The 17475-nt window shown below is 59.6% G+C and overlaps 4 protein-coding genes across 6 annotated transcripts; 2 read left to right on the forward strand and 2 right to left on the reverse strand.

Moving 5' to 3' along the window:
• Positions 1-83: 83 nt before the first annotated feature.
• Positions 84-2975, reverse strand: CIART (circadian associated repressor of transcription). The gene is made up of 6 exons (XM_074529619.1): positions 2963-2975; positions 2025-2490; positions 1203-1494; positions 898-973; positions 734-812; positions 84-651 (listed from the first exon to the last, which is right to left on the reverse strand). Exons 1-6 carry the CDS (start codon positions 2973-2975, stop codon positions 408-410), a joined length of 1170 nt encoding a protein of 389 aa, XP_074385720.1. The 3' UTR covers positions 84-407.
• A 147-nt stretch (positions 2976-3122) lies between these two features.
• Positions 3123-6784, forward strand: CA14 (carbonic anhydrase 14). Its single transcript, XM_074529620.1, has 11 exons — positions 3123-3174; positions 3293-3308; positions 3989-4203; positions 4283-4425; positions 5220-5315; positions 5398-5464; positions 5532-5689; positions 6136-6259; positions 6350-6370; positions 6444-6528; positions 6627-6784. The coding sequence occupies exons 1-11, from the start codon at positions 3123-3125 to the stop codon at positions 6700-6702; spliced, it is 1053 nt and encodes a 350-aa protein (XP_074385721.1). The 3' UTR covers positions 6703-6784.
• A 173-nt stretch (positions 6785-6957) lies between these two features.
• On the reverse strand, positions 6958-9646 carry LOC113460579 (gamma-secretase subunit APH-1A). 3 transcript variants are annotated; one of them, XM_074529206.1, is made up of 7 exons: positions 9361-9473; positions 8781-8939; positions 8324-8397; positions 8103-8225; positions 7899-8026; positions 7557-7680; positions 6958-7433 (listed from the first exon to the last, which is right to left on the reverse strand). In XM_074529206.1, exons 1-7 carry the CDS (start codon positions 9471-9473, stop codon positions 7369-7371), a joined length of 786 nt encoding a protein of 261 aa, XP_074385307.1. In that variant the 3' UTR covers positions 6958-7368. The 3 variants fall into 3 exon arrangements, with proteins under 3 accessions (XP_074385307.1, XP_074385309.1, XP_074385308.1); XM_074529208.1 differs by lacking the exon at positions 8781-8939; XM_074529207.1 differs by lacking the exons at positions 8103-8225; positions 8324-8397 and having other exon boundaries at positions 9361-9646.
• Positions 9647-12219: 2573 nt separating this feature from the next.
• On the forward strand, positions 12220-15962 carry LOC102071860 (uncharacterized). Its single transcript, XM_005497065.4, has 5 exons — positions 12220-12353; positions 14509-14574; positions 14835-14923; positions 15227-15361; positions 15439-15962. The coding sequence occupies exons 1-5, from the start codon at positions 12308-12310 to the stop codon at positions 15520-15522; spliced, it is 420 nt and encodes a 139-aa protein (XP_005497122.2). The 5' UTR covers positions 12220-12307; the 3' UTR covers positions 15523-15962.
• The last annotated feature ends 1513 nt before the right edge of the window (positions 15963-17475 follow it).

A 17475-nucleotide genomic window follows, 5' to 3' on the forward strand; every position in this document is an offset into this window, starting at 1 on the left:
CAAGGACCGGGACCGACTCTGAGCCCCCCCCGGGATAGGAACGCGCCCCCCGCTCCAGCGAGCACAGAGGACACGACACCGGCTGGCCCCGGCCGCTCCCGCGGCGTTTATTGCTTCCAGCAGGGCCGGCTCCGGGCCCTCCCCACTCGGGGGGGTCCCCACGTTTCCCCCCAGCCGCCGGGGGAAGGCACAAGCCCGGGAGGGCCCGGTCCCCGCGGGGAGGGGGCTCCGCTCCGGCCAAGGCACGCGGCCGCCCCGCGGTTGGGGCTTCTGGGAGGGGTTCGGTGCCTCCCCCGGTCAGTCCCGCCCGCCCGCGGGTCTCACTGACCACCGGTAAAAAATAAATCAAAAAAAGGCAAAACCAAGAAATGCAGACGAGATCAACCCCCCCCGAGCCGGGGGGGGCGTCACACGTCCGGCGCCGGGGGGGACTCGGGGGGTCCCCGCTGCTGGAACGGCTCCGCGGGGCCGCCGAGGGGGAGCTCCCCGGGCAGGCGGCGGCACCGGGGAGCCCCGGCGGCACCGGCGGGAGGGCGGCGGCGCGGGGGAGCCGCGGGAGGAGCCGAGTCCAGCGCGGGTTTGGGGGCGACGTGGGGGAACCAGAGGCGCAGCATGGCCTCCACCTGCAGCAGCGTCCCCAGGTAGCGAGCACTGCGGGGAGAGAGCTGCAGTCACGCTCTGCGGAGTGGCGACACCCCCGTGCCCGCCCCACGGGGACACCGGGGACACTCACCCCATTTCTGGCTTCTGCAGCACCCCAATGATCCGCTGGAGCCGGTCCATGGCCACGCTCTGCTGGAAGCTGCTCAGCCCTGGGGAGTCCCGAAATTGGGTGAATTCTCCCCAAAGGGAAAGAGGTGTCTGGGGGAGGGGGATGAGGGTGTGGGGGGCACCCACCTCTGTCGTATCGGCCCCGCCGCAGCCCCTCCAGCAGCTCCGCCAGCGGCCGGATGAAGCCCCGGAGCTCCCGGCACTGCCAGGACAGGGAGAAGGAGGTGACTGCGCTGCACCCACAATGGGGAGGGGTCTCATGTACCCCTCACCCCCAAATCCTGCCTCAGTTTCCCCACCCACCTATTTCAGGTGAGGAAACTGAGGCAGGCCCAGCTTTTTTTATGGGACCAAGCCCTCCCCTACCTCCCATCTTTAGGGTGCTGCTTTGTTTTGTGCCAAAGCCTCATTTTTTTGTGCCAGAACCTCACCTTTTGGGCAAAGAGTCGATCGCCATCGCTGGGAGGGACATCCCCGCCCTCCCCTTTCCGCGGGCGCTTCCCCCCGCGTGGGGACGGCGGCGATTCGGGGCTCCCCCGCTCCAGCCCCCCCGGGCGCTTGCGGCTCCGCTCGGCTTTGGGGGGGCTCCGGGGGGAGCTCTCGGCCTCGGCCCCGCTGTCAGAGGCGGGGGAGCCGCAGGAGCAGGCGCGGGCAGGGGGCTCCATGGCGGGGTTGGCCCCCCCAGGGGAGCCTCTCGTTGCGTTCAGCTCCAGCCGAGGCTGCCTGGGGGACGGAGGGAGGGAAACACCGGGGGGATATCGGACAAAAATGGAAGGCGAGGAAAGAACTGCCTTGTTCTCCTGTGGGGGTGTCATCCCCACAGCCCCAGTGCTGCCTCGCATGGGGGAGCAGACTGGGCATCTCCTGAGCAGGGTGGGGGTGCAGGGACCTAGGTGGCACTGGGACCCTTCACCCAGGACACCCCCCAGACCCAAAAACACCCTCCAGGACCACCCTCAGCCCCAGGACACCCCCAACCTCAGGACCACCCCACAGCTCCTGGATCACCTCCAGCCTCAGGGACACCCCCAGCCCCAGGTGCATCCCCAGCCCCCAGGACACGCCCCATTCCCCCCCAATACAGGAACCCCCCAGTCCCGGGACCCCCCAGCAGCTCCCCCCCCTCCATCCCCTGCCGCCCCCTCCCCAGGACCGAGATCCCCCCGCAGGAGCCCCCACCGTGATCGGGACCTTCCCACCCGTGATGGGACCCCCAGGACCACCCCCCCAGCCCCGGTCACCCCGGGTCCCACCTGCTCCCGCCTGCACCTGCGGTGGTGCCGCTGTCCCTGTCTCGGTGTCGCTGTTCCCGTCCCTGCCCCGGTGCCGGTATCACCGTTCCGGTATCAGTGTCCCGTTGCCGGTACCGCTGTCCTTGTTTCCCGGCCGCTGTCAGTGTCCCCGGGCAGGTTCGGCGGTGGCCGTGCCGGTGTCCCCGTGCCGGTGCCGCTGTTCCGGTGTCCCGGTCTCTGTGTCCCGGTGCCGGTCCCGCCCCGCCCGCGGCGGCCCCACGCGGACACGTGCGCGGCCGCACGTGCCTCCGGCCGGGCCCCGCCCCGCCCCGTTCCCATTGGCCGCTGCGCCCGAGGAGGCCACGCCCCCTATTTACTATTGGATCGCTACCACCGCCCAGCGCTGATTGGCCGGAAGGCGGGGTTCTGGCCACGCCCCCCTGCCAGGCGATTCGGGGCACGCGGCTCCGGGCACCGCCCCCGTTCCCTCAGCCAATGGGCGGCGGTCCTGGCGGTTTTGCTCGGCCAATGGGCGTGGCGGCCCCGCCCCTTTCCGTTACATAACCAGGGCGGGGCGGCGCGTGGGCCCCCACGTGGGGGCGGAGGCCCTTATGACGTCACGCTCGCGCACGGCGGAACGCCCGCGGGGCGGGGCTTCCAGCAGATGGGCGTGGCTTCCCAGAGGGGGGCGTGGCCTGGGAGAGCGTGCGGGGTTTGTCCGGGGCTCCCCCCGAGCCCCCCAAAATCTTCCCCCCAAAATCTCTCCCAGATCCAGAGCCCCCAGCCCGGCTCTTCCCACAGGAGGCTCACGGTGACCCCGAGACCCCTCCCCACGACCCTCCACAAGGCCCAGGGGCCCCCCAGAGCCCCATAAACCCCAATCCGTTAAACTCCCCGCCTCACAAAACCCAGTACTCCAAACCGCTCGCCCCAAAATCCCAGTCGTACAAAGCCCTCACCCCACAATTGCATCGCTCGCCGCCCCATCCTCAGCCTCTCCTCACCCCGACACCCCGGGCGAGGCCCCTCCTGCCCTCCCCGTCCCCCCGGGGGGGCCCGTCCCCCCGGGTGGGTATTTAGGGCCGGCCCGGTGGCGCCCGGCCCCCCTTGCCCCCCGCCATGCTGAGGGTGCTGCTGCTCCTGGGGGGCCTGGCCCCCGTCCTGTCCGCTGGTGAGTCCCCCCCCCACAGATCCCACCTTGGGGTGCACCCCCAGCCCCCCTCAGGTGCCCCCATGTGGGGCCAGGAGGCTCAGCCGAGCCCCCACCCCAAATCCTCCACTCTCCCCAGCAGGTCCCCACTGGACGTATGAGGGTGAGTGGGGCCCCGCTCAGGGACCCCTCATTTATCCCCACAGCCCAAACCCCCCCATGAGCTGAGGGGCTCCCCAGAAGGTGGGGAGGTGGATGGGTGACAACCCCCCTTGATTTGGGTCCCCCAAATGGGAAGGAGATGGGCAGATCTCCCCAAACATGTCTTCAGACACCCGGGAGCCCCAAAATGGGAAGGAGATGGGCAGATCCCCCCTTTACTCAACCCTGGGCACCCCCAAATATGTCCCCGGACATGTGGGACCCCCCAAATGTGAAGGGAATGGGCAAATCACCCCTTTGCTCCCCCCTATACATCTGGGACCCCCCAAATGAGCACCCACCTGTGTCCCCTGGGCCCAGCGGGGGTGAACGGGTGCAGCCCCCCATTTTTCCCCCTCCTGCCCCCCCCTTGCCCCCCTCGCTCCAATGGTCCCTTTGTGCTCCTTTACATAAGGTTCCTGCTGCCAAATCCAATTAGGATCCGGCCTTGGCCAAATCCCGCTAAGCCCCATCCCGGGGGGACCCATGGGTGCCCCCCCGGCCCCGCGGGCTCGGCTTTGTCCCCGCTCTCCCGCCTGGAAAAAATGTCCCCAACAGATTAACGAGGCCCTTGGGAATGTCACCCGCGTCCCGCTTCGGGGGCACCGAGGGCGTTTGGGGTCACGGCGTGAAGATGGGGGGGTCCCCAGAGATTTCGGTGCCCCCCAGGTCCCCACGGGCAGCAGCACTGGCACGAGACACACCCGGAGTGCGGGGGCCGCGCTCAGTCCCCCATCGATATCGCGACATCGCGGGCACAGCACGACCCATCCCTGCCGCCGCTGCGGCCCGAGGGCTACGAGCGCCCCGAGAGCCCCCAGCTGACCCTCGCCAACAACGGCCACACCGGTGAGCACCGGGGGGAGCACCGGGGGGAGCACCGGGCGCTTCCCGGTGTCCCGGCCCCGCTGATCCCGGTGTCCCACAGCGGTGCTGACGCTGCCGCCGTCCCTGCGGCTCCGGGGGCTGCCCCGAACCTTCGCGGCCGTTCAGCTCCACTTCCACTGGGGCCGGCCCGGGAGCGCCGCCGGAGCCGAGCACCTGCTGGACGGGCGCCGTGCCCCCGCCGAGGTACCGGGAGTACCGGGAACAGCGCCAAAATTGGGTCTGGGGGCGGGAAATGGGGTGGGAAAGGAGCACGGAGCAGGTTTGGGGTCGGGAAGCGGCGTGGGAATTGTGTGGGAAGTGGTTGTGAGGAGGGGCGGCAGTGTGGGAACAGCGTGGAAAATGGGCTTGCACAGCGGGAATTCGCTGCGGGGAATGGAAAAGGGGTCCTGGGGAGGGAAATGGGTCCGGGGATGTGGAAAAGGGTCCTGGGGAGGGAAATGGGCGCGGGGATGTGAAATGAGCGCGGGGAGGGGATGGGGGGCAGAAAAATAAGGGTGGGAAATGGGAGTGGGAGCGGGTGCGGGCACTGCGGGGTGGGAGCCGCGGCAGGGGCTGGGGTGGAGGGTTGGGTTGGCAGGGTGGGGGTCTCAGGAGGGTTGGGGCGGCTCAGGGGGTTGGGTTGGCAGGGTGGGTGGCTCAGGGTGGCTCAGGGGGTTGGGTTGGCAGGGTGGGGGGTTCAGAGGGTTGGGGTGGCTCAGGGGGTTGGGTTGGCAGGGTGGGTGGCTCAGGGGGTTGGGTTGGCAGGGTGGGGGGCTCAGGGTGGCTCAGGGGGTTGGGTTGGCAGGGTGGGGGTCTCAGGAGGGTTGGGGTGGCTCAGGGGGTTTGGTTGGCAGGGTGGGGGGCTCAGGGGGTTGGGTTGGCAGGGTGGGGGTCTCAGGAGGGTTGGGGTGGCTCAGGGGGTTGGGTTGGCAGGGTGGGTGGCTCAGGGGGTTGGGGTATCAGTGTGGGGGGCTCAGGGGGTCCCTCCCGTGCCCCAGATGCACGTGGTGCATTTCGACACCGAGCGTTTCGCCGATGCCAGCGCGGCTCAGCAGCACCCGGGCGGGCTGGCCGTGCTCGGCGTCCTGCTGGAGGTACGGACCCCACCCCGCGCCCCCCACCCACCCGCCCACCCGCGCTTTCCAGCCCCTCACTGACCCCTCCTCACTCCCCCAGCTGGGAGACAACCCCCACCCCGCCTATGACAACATCCTGAAGCATCTCGGCAGCATCCGCCACGCAGGTGAGGAGAGGGAGGGCGGAACCCCAAATCCCCCTCCCAGCACGCCCCAAATCGCTCCCCCCAACAGGGCAGACGGTGGCCATCCCCTCGTTCAGCATCCGGGAGCTGCTGCCCGAGCAGCTGGAGCGCTACTACCGCTACAACGGCTCCCTGACCACCCCGCCCTGCTCGCAGAGCGTCCTCTGGAACCTCCTCCCGCAGCCCGTGCGCATCAGCCGCGCCCAGGTAGGAGCCGCTCTGCGGGGCGACCCCCGCGTTTGGGGGACGAGTCCCCCCCAGTGCCTTTCCTTTTTCCTTTTTCCTTTTTCCTTTTTCCTGTTTCTCCTTTCTCCTTTCCTTTCCTTTCCTTTCCTTTCCTTTCCTTTCCTTTCCTTTCCTTTCCTTTCCTTTCCTTTCCTTTCCTTTCCTTTCCTTTCCTTTCCTTTTCCCTTTCCTTTCCTTTTCCCTTTCCTTTCCTTTTCCCTTTCCTTTCTCCTTTCCTTTCTCCTTTCCTTTCTCCTTTCCTTTCCTTTCCTTTCCTTTTCCCTTTCCCTTTTCCCTTTTCCTTTCCTTCCGCTTCCCTTTCCTTCCCCTTCCCCTTTTCCTTCTCCCTTCCCCTTCCCCTTTTCCTTCTCCCTTCCCCTTCCCCTTTTCCTTCTCCCTTTCCCTTCCCCTTTCTCCTTCCCTTCCAGCTGGAGCAGCTCCAGGGAAGCCTTTACTCCACCAAGGAGCAGGAGGAGCCGCAGCCCCTGGTGAACAATTTCCGAGCCCCGCAGGAGCTGAACCAGCGCTCGGTGCTCTCCTCCTTCGCCAGGGGTGAGCGGAGGGGTGGGAAGGGTCCCTGCACCCCCCAGGCGGCTCCTGGAGCCCCAGGAGCTGGCCCTGAGCCCGGTTTTTCCCTTGCAGGGCCACAGGGATATTCCACAGGTATTCCAGGTGGGATGCTGGGCTGGGGGGGTCGCACGGGACCCCCCTGACCCCTCTGGGTGGTGTCACACAGGTGGAATCATCGGCATCATCTTTGGCATCATCGCCTGCTGCGCCGGCCTCTTCCTCGCCGTCCGCTTTGGGGCCAAGAGGATGCGGTGAGAGCCCCCCAGAGCCCTCAGAGGGACCCCCGGAGCTGGGGGAGCCCCAAGCTCTGTGCAGAGACCCCTCCTCATGCTGGTTTTTACCCCTGCAGGGAGAGGAGGGAGCAGGCACAGGACGTGGCGTTCAAATCCTCCCCCCGGAGCTCGCCCACTCCCGCTGAGCCCTGACCCGGGCTGGGCTGGGCTGGGCTGGGAGGAGCCGACCCAGGCCATCCCCCAGCCCCAAGGCAAATAAAGCCCTTTATCCCTCCTGGTGGCTCTTTGTGAGGAGGGAAGCGGCGCCTTTGAGGGGCTTTGGGCTGGATTCTGTCACCCCCAAAAAACCAAAACACCCCAGGTGCCCCCCAGGGCTGGAGCAGAGCACAACAGGGGGAGCGGCTCCTTCTCCTCCCTCCCCTTCTCCCCAGCAGCCACAGTATCCAGTGGTTTTGTAAAACGGTTTTACTCAATTAAAAAAATAATTTACTCCCCTGGGACTGAACAGGGGCGAGAAGGGCAGAGCATCCCAGTCCCGGTGTCCCCCACACCCAGAGCATCACCAGGGGTGGGGACACCCCCAGGGTGACAAACACAGGGAAATGGGGGGGGGGGGGTCCTGCCCTGACTCCCCCCAGGGCATCTGGCCCACCCTGGCCTTCCCCAGAGGCTCCAACTGAGGGAAAGGAGGTCAGAGAATCTGGGAACAAAGGGAAGAGGGTGGTGGTCAGACCCCAAATTCCCCAGGAGCACCAGTCAGACCCCAAAGGCCCCCAGGCACTGGGCAGACACAAATTCCCCGGAGCAGGAGGGGTGAAGGCTTTCACAGGAGGGTCTGGCTGTGGGGCCACGGCTCCCTCAGCCCTCAGGAGGCACCGGCAGCGCCGAGCAGAGCATGGCCTGGCCCTCAGGCTCCTGCTTACCTGGGGAAAAGAGGCATTTGTGAATTTGGGGGTGATTTAGGGGCTTGTGGAAGCCCCCATTCAACAAGACTCATCCAGCCCCATCCCAGCAGCCCCCACAAGTGACACCCCGCTCCCCCTTACATGAGAGGCACTTGAGGACGTTGTGGAAGGAGCCACCAGCGGTGCTGAAGGCCCAGAGGCCAGTGCAGAGCGTGAGGATGAGGATGGGGCCCAGGCTGGCCTCGTACCACGGGTTCAGGAAGGTCTGGGGACACAGAGAGAGGTCACACCCTCCTGAGCCCTCCAAGGTGGAAACCTGCCTCAAATCCCTGCTGAGCTGTGTGCCCCCAAATCCCCCGTGTGGCCCCCAAATCCTTCACAATCCCAAGGAGCTGGGGGTGCTTGGGGGTGTAACTGCCCCCACAGCCCCAGGCAGGGAGTGAGGGGCAGTGGGTGGGGGTTCCTGTGCCCCCCAGGACTCACCAGCCCCGAGGTGAGCAGGTGGCTGCCCACCACCAGCCCCAGGCCCCCGGCGCGGCGCCGCTCACAGGCGTCGAAGAAGATGATGCCCCAAAAGGTGTGGAGCAGAACCAAGGCCATGGTGAGGAAGGCTGTGGGGAGACACACAGAGCCTCAGAGCCTTCCTCCTCCTACTCTTCCTCCTCTGTGCCATGGCCCCAGCCTCACCAGAGGTGATGAAGAAATATGGGGAGTCCCCGTGGATCCCAACGGTGCCTGGCCCTGCAGAGTCCGCCAGGATGTTGGTGATGGAGAAGAGGCCACTGATGATGCCAAAGGAGAGCCCAGACACTGTGGAGGGGGAGCCGGGGGTCAGGAGAGCCCCCACAGCCCCGGAGGGCCCAGGGAAGGGCAGGAGAGGTGGATGGAGCACCCGGGGCTCTGCTCACCGTAAGCCGTGCGCCGCAGGGAGAGCGGGGAGCGGCCGTCCTTGCTGAGGGTGGCCAGCCCTGCATCGGCCTTCCTGCACCACCAGAGAGAGAGAGAGTGAAACCCGATCCAGGGAGAGAGTGAGCCCCAATACAGGGATCGTGAGCTCCATCCCAGAGAGAGCCTCATCTGAGAGAGCCCCATCTCAGGGAGAGGGGAAGGGAGAGCATGAGCCCCATCCCAGAGAGTATGAGCCCCATCTGAGAGAGCCCCATCCCGGGGACAGCGTGAGCCCCATGTCAGGGAGATCATGAGCCCCATCCCGAGGAGAGGCTCAGCCCCATCCCGGGGTTTAACAAGGAAAACCCTTTGTGGGGTTCCTCAGGACACAGAGCCCCAAATCTGCTCTGGTTCCCCCAAGCCCAGGGACACCCAGCCCCCGGTACAGCCCCCGGTACAGCCCCGGGCTGCTCTCACTTGAGCATTTTGAAGCAGGCGAAGCGGCTGAGCTCCTGCAGCAGCACCGCGGCGGCGGCTCCGAGCGGCAGCAGCGCCGCGTCCTCCCGCCCGCTGAGCTGCACCCACAGGGACCAGAGCAGCGAGGCGGCCAGCAGCGACAGCAGCCAGAAAAACGCCCTGGGGACAAACGGGACACCGGGATGGCACCGCGGGCACCGACACCGGGACTGGGACCCGCAGCGGCCTCAGCACTGCTCCAAATCGCTCCTGAGCTGCCCCCGCGCCTCAGGGCTCCTCACTCCGCCACAGCTCCCTCAGCCGCCCCGGGCAGCAGCCCCGGAGTCCCCCGGTGATCCCCGGTATGGCACCGAGGGCACCGGCACCAGGCCGAGCCGCTCGGTACCGGGACCCGCAGCGGCCTCAGCGCTGCTCCCAATCTCCCCCGAGCAGCCCCCGCGCCTCAGGGCTCCTCACTCCGCCAGAGCTCCCTCAGCCGCCCCCGGCACCACCAGCCCCGGTATCCCTCGGAGCCGTCCCAGAGCACCCCCAAGGGCCTCACAGACCCCGCCACGGCCCCTCAGCCCCCGGCCCCGCTCACCCCGCCAGCAGCACGATGAGAAGCAGCGGCTCCGCCGCCACCGTGAGCAGCACGAGCGCGGCCGCGGGCCCGAGCGCGATGGCGGCGCAGCCCAGCAGCACCGCGGCGGCCATGGCGGCACCAACAGCGCCCCCTGGCGGCCCGGAGGACCCGACGGGGCCATGGGGGGGTAGGACCAGTCCCGGGACAGGGGGGACACCGGGGGACACCTGGCTCGGCCTGGGCCCGGAGTCACCTGTCCGCAGGGTCACCTGAAGGTTCATCTGAAGGGTCACCTGTCCGCAGGGTCATCTATCTGCAAGGTCACCTGTGCCCAGGATTCCCTTCCCTTCCCTTCCCTTCCCTTCCCTTCCCTTCCCTTCCCTTCCCTTCCCTTCCCTTCCCTTCCCTTCCCTTCCCTTCCCTTCCCTTCCCTTCCCTTCCCTTCCCTTCCCTTCCCTTCCCTTCCCTTCCCTTCCCTTCCCTTCCCTCTTTACATTTTTCCCTATTCCAAGCCCCTCACATCTCCCATCCCCATTCTGTCCCTCACCCCCACGCTGCTGCTGTTTACAGAGGAGCTGGGAAGAGCAGGAAAACTTTATTTAGACTAAAAAAATTCCATCAGCCAGCTAGAACAGCCTGGACGGCTCCAAAGCCCCTCCCTCCAGATTGTTCCACCTCCCTCTGGACTGACGGTGCCACGGGGAGTGCTGGGCACTGCAAATGAAGATTTTTCATCCATCTTCACGTCTCCTGCGAGGAAAACTCCAAACAATGTCCCCTGCCGCCCCTTCCGCAGGAATCCTGCGAATGCCATCTCCTGGGCACGAGGCATTGTTCAGGGGAGAATCAGAGTCATTGCCTGCCTTGGATTAATTTCCCTCCTTGTTTCGCTTCCGCCTATTAAAGCTGGGAAATGACACAGCACATCCGAGCCCTGCTGACTTCAGCTGCACCTTCCTCCCTGGTCTGACCCCCCTGCACAGCACCAGGCTCGGGGTGCCCAGAGCATCCCTGGGATGGAGCCCCCTCAGCACAGCAAGGACCAGGAGCCTCCTTCTTCCTTCTTTTTGTCTCCTTTTCCTTCCTTTTTCCCTCTGGTTTGGTTCACACGTTGTTTTCCCTCAGGAAAGGTGTGCCTCCCTCGCTGCGCTGTTGTTGTGTTGAATTTTGGCCAAAAAAAAATCTTCTCATGATTAAAAAATAAAGACATAAAAGTCGAAATATAAAGCAAAATAGGGATTTGGGGGAATAGGAAGCAAGGGTTTGGGATGGGAGATGGAAAAGCCCCCTTGGTCTGCCTCCTTTCTGTGGCTGTGATGGGTTTGTTCCGTGATGCCAGATGTGAAGAATCAATAAGAAAAAAGGCAAAAAGAAAAAAAAAAACAAACCAGGAGGAAAACAGCACAGTTTCCTTTTCCATCCAGAAACACAATTCCAGAGCTGCACCTGGGATGCAGGATGCTGCTGGAGGTTCCAGCTGGTCCCAGCCAGGCAGAAGCAGCTGTTTCCCCCTTTGGTACCTTGTGGCATATTTTATCCAGGCCCCTTTCTTTTCATGGATTCCCCAAGTTTTCCCAATTTTTACAAGTCTTAGACCATCACAGGCAGTTCTGGAGTCATTCCCAGCCCCGAGTCAGCGAATCCCACGCCAAGGGTTTGTCCATTCAACCCCATCTGATAAGCCAGAACCATCCTCAGGGATCCTCCTCGCCCCTTCCCTCCCCATTCCTTTCATCCCAGGATATTTTAACCCTTCCCTGCCCCCCCAGTGCCTCCTGGCTGAGCTGCCGACCCCAGCCCTGCTGGGATTCTTCACAGCCAGTTCAGATTTCTGCTTGGGTTGGGGTTTTTTGAGTTTCGTTGTTATTCTTGAGGAGGAGGGAGAGGAGGGTCTGGTGGGGAGGAGGATTTGAAGAGATTCACTTCCTGCTCAGCATTCCTGGGCATTTAACCCTTCGCCAAACATCTCCCTGCAGATGGGGGAAGCTCCTTCTGCAAAGCACAGGGGGGCTGGGAACCAGATTTGGGATGTGCTGGAAAAATTCTTCAGTTGGGTTCGCTCTGGTATTAAAAAAAGTCTGCTTTGGGGAATTTTGGATTACAGTGTATTAGAATCTTTAAATCTACAGAAATCTTTGGTTTAAAATGAACAGGAGATAAGATGAGCTTTGAGGCCACTCCCAACCTTGATTCCATGGCCCTGCACCCCAAATGAGAAATCCTCCTGTACTGTGCAAGGCTCACCTTGCTCTTTCCTGGCTTTCTAAACTTCATCTTCGAGAATGACCAAAATATTGATTTTACAGCTCTGTCTCTTCCTCTTCCCCTTTTCCTTCCTCCTCTGGTCTGCACCCATTTCCACCTGGATCCCTCCCACTCCTCACAGAGCTCTGCTCTCACCTTCTCCCTGGAGTGTTTTTACCCACTATAAAATAAAATAAATCTATGACCATTCATGTTTCCTCCTCCTGATGAAGAAACTGAGGCACGGGAAGGGGAAATGAAGCCAAGACAACAAAAATCCCCCAAGATTTTACGGGAAGTCGGGAGCCACTCTGGCTCCCCGTCAGCATCTCTGCCTTCTCTCCCTGAGGAATTCGCTATTTATAGCTCTGCTCCGTTAGAACGTAATCAAAACCATCCTCTCTCCGTATGAGAACTCATCCAGCGGCACTGACCCTCCCTGGGGGAAAACTTCCCGAGATTTGCGATTCAGCCGCCCGAAAACGCCTCTGCAAGAGGGAAACGGGGAAAGTTCCAGCGCACGGCTCCCGCTCAGCGCTCAGCCCGGGGCTGCTCCGCACAACCCGGGGAGGTTTTCTCATCACCGACGGGTTCCCTCCCACGGTACCGAGGAGCTTTGCTCGGCTCAGCCCCCCCGAGTCATTTCCTGCCTTCTCGGGGACCGAAAGCGCCGCGGAGCAGGAGCGGAGCCGCTCCCGCAGCCGGCACCCAGCGCAGGACGATGAATTTCTGCATCGCGGTGCTCCTGGTCCTTCAGTCCTTGCCGGGTAAATCAAAATTCCACGAGTTTTCCCAGGGTTTTCTAAGGGCAGTTTGATTTTTAGCTCGCTGCTTTGATTATTTGATTATATTATTAATAATGTATTGTTATTGTCCCACACTCATGGGATGCTGCGGGGCAGTTGTGGGGGGAATCTGGAGGCTGAAAGATCTTGGGGGGATTTTCTTGGAGAAAGGGAAAAAAACCCGATGTAAATTACTGAAAGTTTGATAAAACCTCTGCTTGGAGAACAGTGGGATAGTGAACGTCTCACGCATTGTGTTCAAATCATTTGCAAACCCCAGCTGGGAGCTATTAGGAGACACAGAGAAAAAAAACCCAACAGGATTTCCTGAGAGTTCTGTGGGCACTTTGAGGCGGGGAAGAGCAGAATCAGCGAATTGAGGGTGAAAAACCCCAATCTGGAGCTGCTTAGGGATGAGCACAAAGTTCCCCCATCTCTGGGAAGGTGAGACAGAGCAGCACCAGCTGAGGGGAACTGGAAACTGCAGCTCTTCCCCTTTCTTTTGTATTTTCTCCTTCACCGAAGGAACAGATTTGAACATGGAACACCAGCGAGGGGATTCCCAGCTGGAAACTCTTTTATTCTCTGTTATTCTTGTGGGACTGCAGTGTAAATAAGGAGTGACTTTCTGGGAAAGCTCCTCCAGAGCTCAAGGCTGCTGGAGCCCTGCCAAAGGAGCGTGGGAAGGAGCAGGATGGGGGCCAGGTCCCAATTTCAGCCCAAATTTCCCCAAAAACTCAGAGTGGGAGTGGGACAGGTCGAGGTGTGAGGCTGAGCTGTGTCCCTGCTGCAGAGCTCCAGTCCCAGCCTGGAATGTTCAGCCTCAGGCAGTGTTTTCAGAGAATCCCCTAATGAGGATTTGGGATTTGAGATTTGGGAAGTTTAGATTTTGGGATCTGGGCTTTCCCCCTCAGGCTTTGCCAGTGCTGAGAAAATCAGGGATATGAGAAGGAGAAATGGGAGGGTTTGGAGAGGATCTGGAGCTACAGCTGGGCATGACTGACAGCATCACTCCAGATATTGATGGTGTCACTTAAAATGAAAATATTATTATACAAATTATCTTATTGGTGACTATGAGTATCAAACTATAAAAATATCTTATTATTCCATATCTGCCATTCCCATGGGTATCAAAAGATATGAATCTGGGACTATTAAAACATTAATATTCCCAATAAATTTGCTTTAAAAAATCCTCCCAAAACCCAAGAAAACACACAGAACTTTGTGTTTGGAATAGGGAATGAGCCACTCCCTCCAATTGTCACAGGGGTCAGAATTTATTTATGGTGGCTCAGCCCTAAGAAAACATCAGGGTCCCTTGTGAGCCCAGGGGAACAGCTGGATCCTGGATGAGGGGCTGATCCCAGGGGAACAGCTGGATCCTGGATGAGAGGCTGATCCCAGGGGAACAGCTGGATCCTGGATGAGGGGCTGATCCCAGGGGAACAGCTGGATCCTGGATGAGGGGCTGATCCCAGGGGAACAGCTGGATCCTGGATGAGGGGCTGATCCCAGGGGAACAGCTGGATCCTGGATGAGGGACTGATCCCAGGGGAACAGCTGGATCCTGGATGAACTCATCCCAGGGGAACAGCTGGATCCTGGATGAGCTCATCCCAGGGGAACAGCTGGATCCTGGATGAGCTGATCCCAGGGGAACAGCTGGATCCTGGATGAAGGGCTGATCCCAGGGGAACAGCTGGATCCTGGATGAGAGGCTGATCCTAGGGGAACAGCTGGATCCTGGATGAGAGGTGATCCCAGGGGAACAGCTGGATCCTGGATGAGAGGCTGATCCCAGGGGAACAGCTGGATCCTGGATGAAGGGCTGATCCCAGGGGAACAGCTGGATCCTGGATGAGGGGCTGATCCCAGGGGAACAGCTGGATCCTGGATGAGGGGCTGATCCCAGGGGAGATCCAGCCCAGCTCTGGCTCCATCCCCACCACTGCATCTCTCACTTCCAGCACATCCACACCTAAAAATGAATAAAAACCCCAGCTCTGACCTCCCACACCTTTAGCTGCGATCTAATTGTGGGTCAGTCCCACAGGAAAGGGGTTTTGCCCAATGAAGCTTCCCATGACCCCACAACCCCGTGGTGATCCCTTGGTTGTTCCTTTGCTTTCAGGGAAGGCGGAGGTCGAGGATGAGGAGGAGATCGCCCCGGATTTATTTGAATACATGACTCATTTAAGTGAGAAATGCCTTTTTTTTTTTTTTTTTTTTTTTTTTTTTAAAGCATTTTTACCGTTTTCCACAAACCACAAGAGAGAGTTGGGATAACCAGGGCTGGGAAGGGATTTATCAGAGTTGTCCAGATTAATTTGAGTTACACAAGGGGGGAAATGCTGGGTGATCACAACCCAGGACATGGGGGAAGGACTCACAGCCCATATTGGACAGGAATCCCCAGTCCCCATAGTGCCACCTCACCTGGAGCTGTTTCCATTCCAGGTGATTACTATTATTCCACAGAAGATTATTACTATGATAACGTCACAGCAACCCCTGCCACGTACGTGTACGAGTTTGATTCATATGAGGTGAGTTGGTATTTCCCCTAAAAAACAGATTTTCCTCACCCAAATCTCTGCCACAAGGATGAATAAATGGATTAAAGCTGCTGATTTTTAGATGACAGAATAAATCAAGTGAGTTGGAGTAGAGTATCCATGAACAGCAATCATGGGATGGTTTGAGTTGGGATTTATTTCTCCAGTTTGGAGAAATTCCTTGGGAATTCCTTGTTTTCCCAATTAAACACCATCAAACCATCCCAAGGAGGGATCTCTCTCTTAGGAGTTAATCCTACACTGTGATATTCCAGGTTATTTCTTTTTTTGCAGACAAACACCACTGGAGACATAGATTATGACAAGTTTTTTCCAGAATGGAATGACACCATTGAGCTTTCAGGATTACCTGACATAAATGCTCCAGGGGATGCCAAGGCCACTCCAGGGGATGCCAAGGACACTCAGGTGGGTGCCTGTCAGCTCTGCCACCGGCTTTTGGCACATGGGACTTTCTGACTGATTTCTTTTCCTTGGCTCACCAGGATTTTCAGGAGTCATTGGGATCGTCCCTGCAGGGCCACCTCACCCTCATCATCCTCCTCAGCTCCCTGGGTCTCCTGCTATGACCCCCAGACTCCTCCTCCCAAGGTACTCTGGGATTCCAACAGTCCAAGTGTGTCCTTTAACCCAGGGGAATGCAATTCTTTCTGAAGCAGCAACTTTCCAAAACAATGGGAAGATAAGAAGCCCTTCCAGGCAGATAAGAGCCCATCCAGCTGTGACCCAGTGATGGCCTGCAGAGGCTTTCCAGGGCGTTTTCCCAATGACCTTGGCACTCAGTGGGACCTTCACTGCTGTGAGCAACCAGCACCCAAACACTCTGTTCCACAAATCCCTGGGATGGTTTGGGTTGGGATGAACCTCACAGAGCAGCTGGTTCCACCTTCCTGCCCAGGTTCCTCCAAAGCTCCATCCCACCTGGCCAAGCTTTCCCCACTGGAGCTCTCACACATCCCAGGAACGCTCCAAGCCCCGTCCCACCACTCTCTGCTCACCTTCTTCCTTCATTCCAGACCTTGTGGCTGGGATGGTGACCAGGACACTGCCAGGTGTTGATGATGAAATCCTCTCCATGAGGTGTTGTCTCTGTTCTGGAATTTCTGCTGAGATTTTGTGGCTGAAGGTTTTGGTGAGAGCAGCTCAGCAATCCTTCAGGCCTTTCCTGTTTCCTTGGATTCTGCTGTAAATAAGAACCTCTGCCAATAAAACCCCCAACACCTGGTGCATGGTGTCTCATGGTAAATAATCCAGAACTGGAATAACAAATGCAAACAATGTGTGCAGTGCTTGTCCCATCAAAGGATCTTCTCCAGCCTCTAAACCCAGGAGCTTCCAACTTTGTTTCTTCCAGAACTGCTTATTTTCCACAAACACCCACAATATCTGGGAGAAGATGGACCAGAAAACCTCCAACCCCACCATGGAGAGCAAACCATCACAGCAATGGGTGGTTTTGGTCAGGAAATCAGAGTTAAATTCCTTTTTGGGGAAGAAAAAAGTGCAATCCCACACTCGGTGCCTGTGTTGCTTTTCCCTGGGAGAGTGAATGGAAAGGAGAGATGGAAAATTGGCCCAGGTGTACCCAGGACAAACGAGGCTGAGTCAAGGGATGCTGAAGGAGACTCGTGGTGGTCACAAATCCCCAGAGCCCTCGGATCCCTCCTGAGCCCTCCCGGATCCCGGGGGAATCTCCTGAGCTGCCAGGGCAGGTACAAAGAAGAAAACTTTTGTTATTTACAAAGGCTGGAAGCGGGCTCAGAGCGAGACCGGACGCGCTGCCTGGCAGTGCCACCTCCTGGCTTTGTGCTGCCACCAAGGTGGATCGAGAAAAGCCAAGAACGCCCCGGAAAATGGTTCAGGATCACACAGCAGTGAGATTTCCAACCCTGGAGTGGAGTAAAAAAGCAATTAAAGGAAAATAAAAGACGTGGATGAAGGTTATGAGTTTATTTCTACAAACCATCCCTCTAATGCAGACTCAGAAAATAAAGCAGTTTGTTGTAACCTGACCTAAATATAAATTGAATCATTCCCTTCCAGAGCAAATCCTCAAAACAAATCCTCACCTTCCAACGGTGCTTTGGGACAGCAATGGCCAAACACACCACGGATGGACAGCTGGACATGCCCTCCCTGCTCCCAAAGCTGGGAATATTCACCCAAACCTCTTTAACCCCAAAGTGACACCATCCTCCTGGTTCTTTCACAAGTTCTTTTCCCAGATTTACCCTTTTCCCCCCACTCAGAGGGTGGTGGTGTCTCCATGAGCAGCCACCCAGCCCTCCTGGCAAACCCCTGGGATAAGCAGCTTTAACACAAAGAGGATTTTCCCTGCAGTTGTGAGAACCTTTCCCAGTTACCTCCTGGTAGGAAGTGAGCAGAAAGCTCTCCAGGTCTCTGGTGTTTTCCAGCAGCTCCTTATCAAACCATCCCAGGGAAATATTTTCTCCATGGAGTTTACATAAAGTTGGAACAAACCCGAGATTCCCATTTGGGTTGGTTTTGGTGTTTTTTTAATT

The sequence above is a fragment of the Zonotrichia albicollis genome, chromosome 30 (assembly GCF_047830755.1).
Source record: "Zonotrichia albicollis isolate bZonAlb1 chromosome 30, bZonAlb1.hap1, whole genome shotgun sequence".
NCBI lineage: Eukaryota > Metazoa > Chordata > Aves > Passeriformes > Passerellidae > Zonotrichia > Zonotrichia albicollis.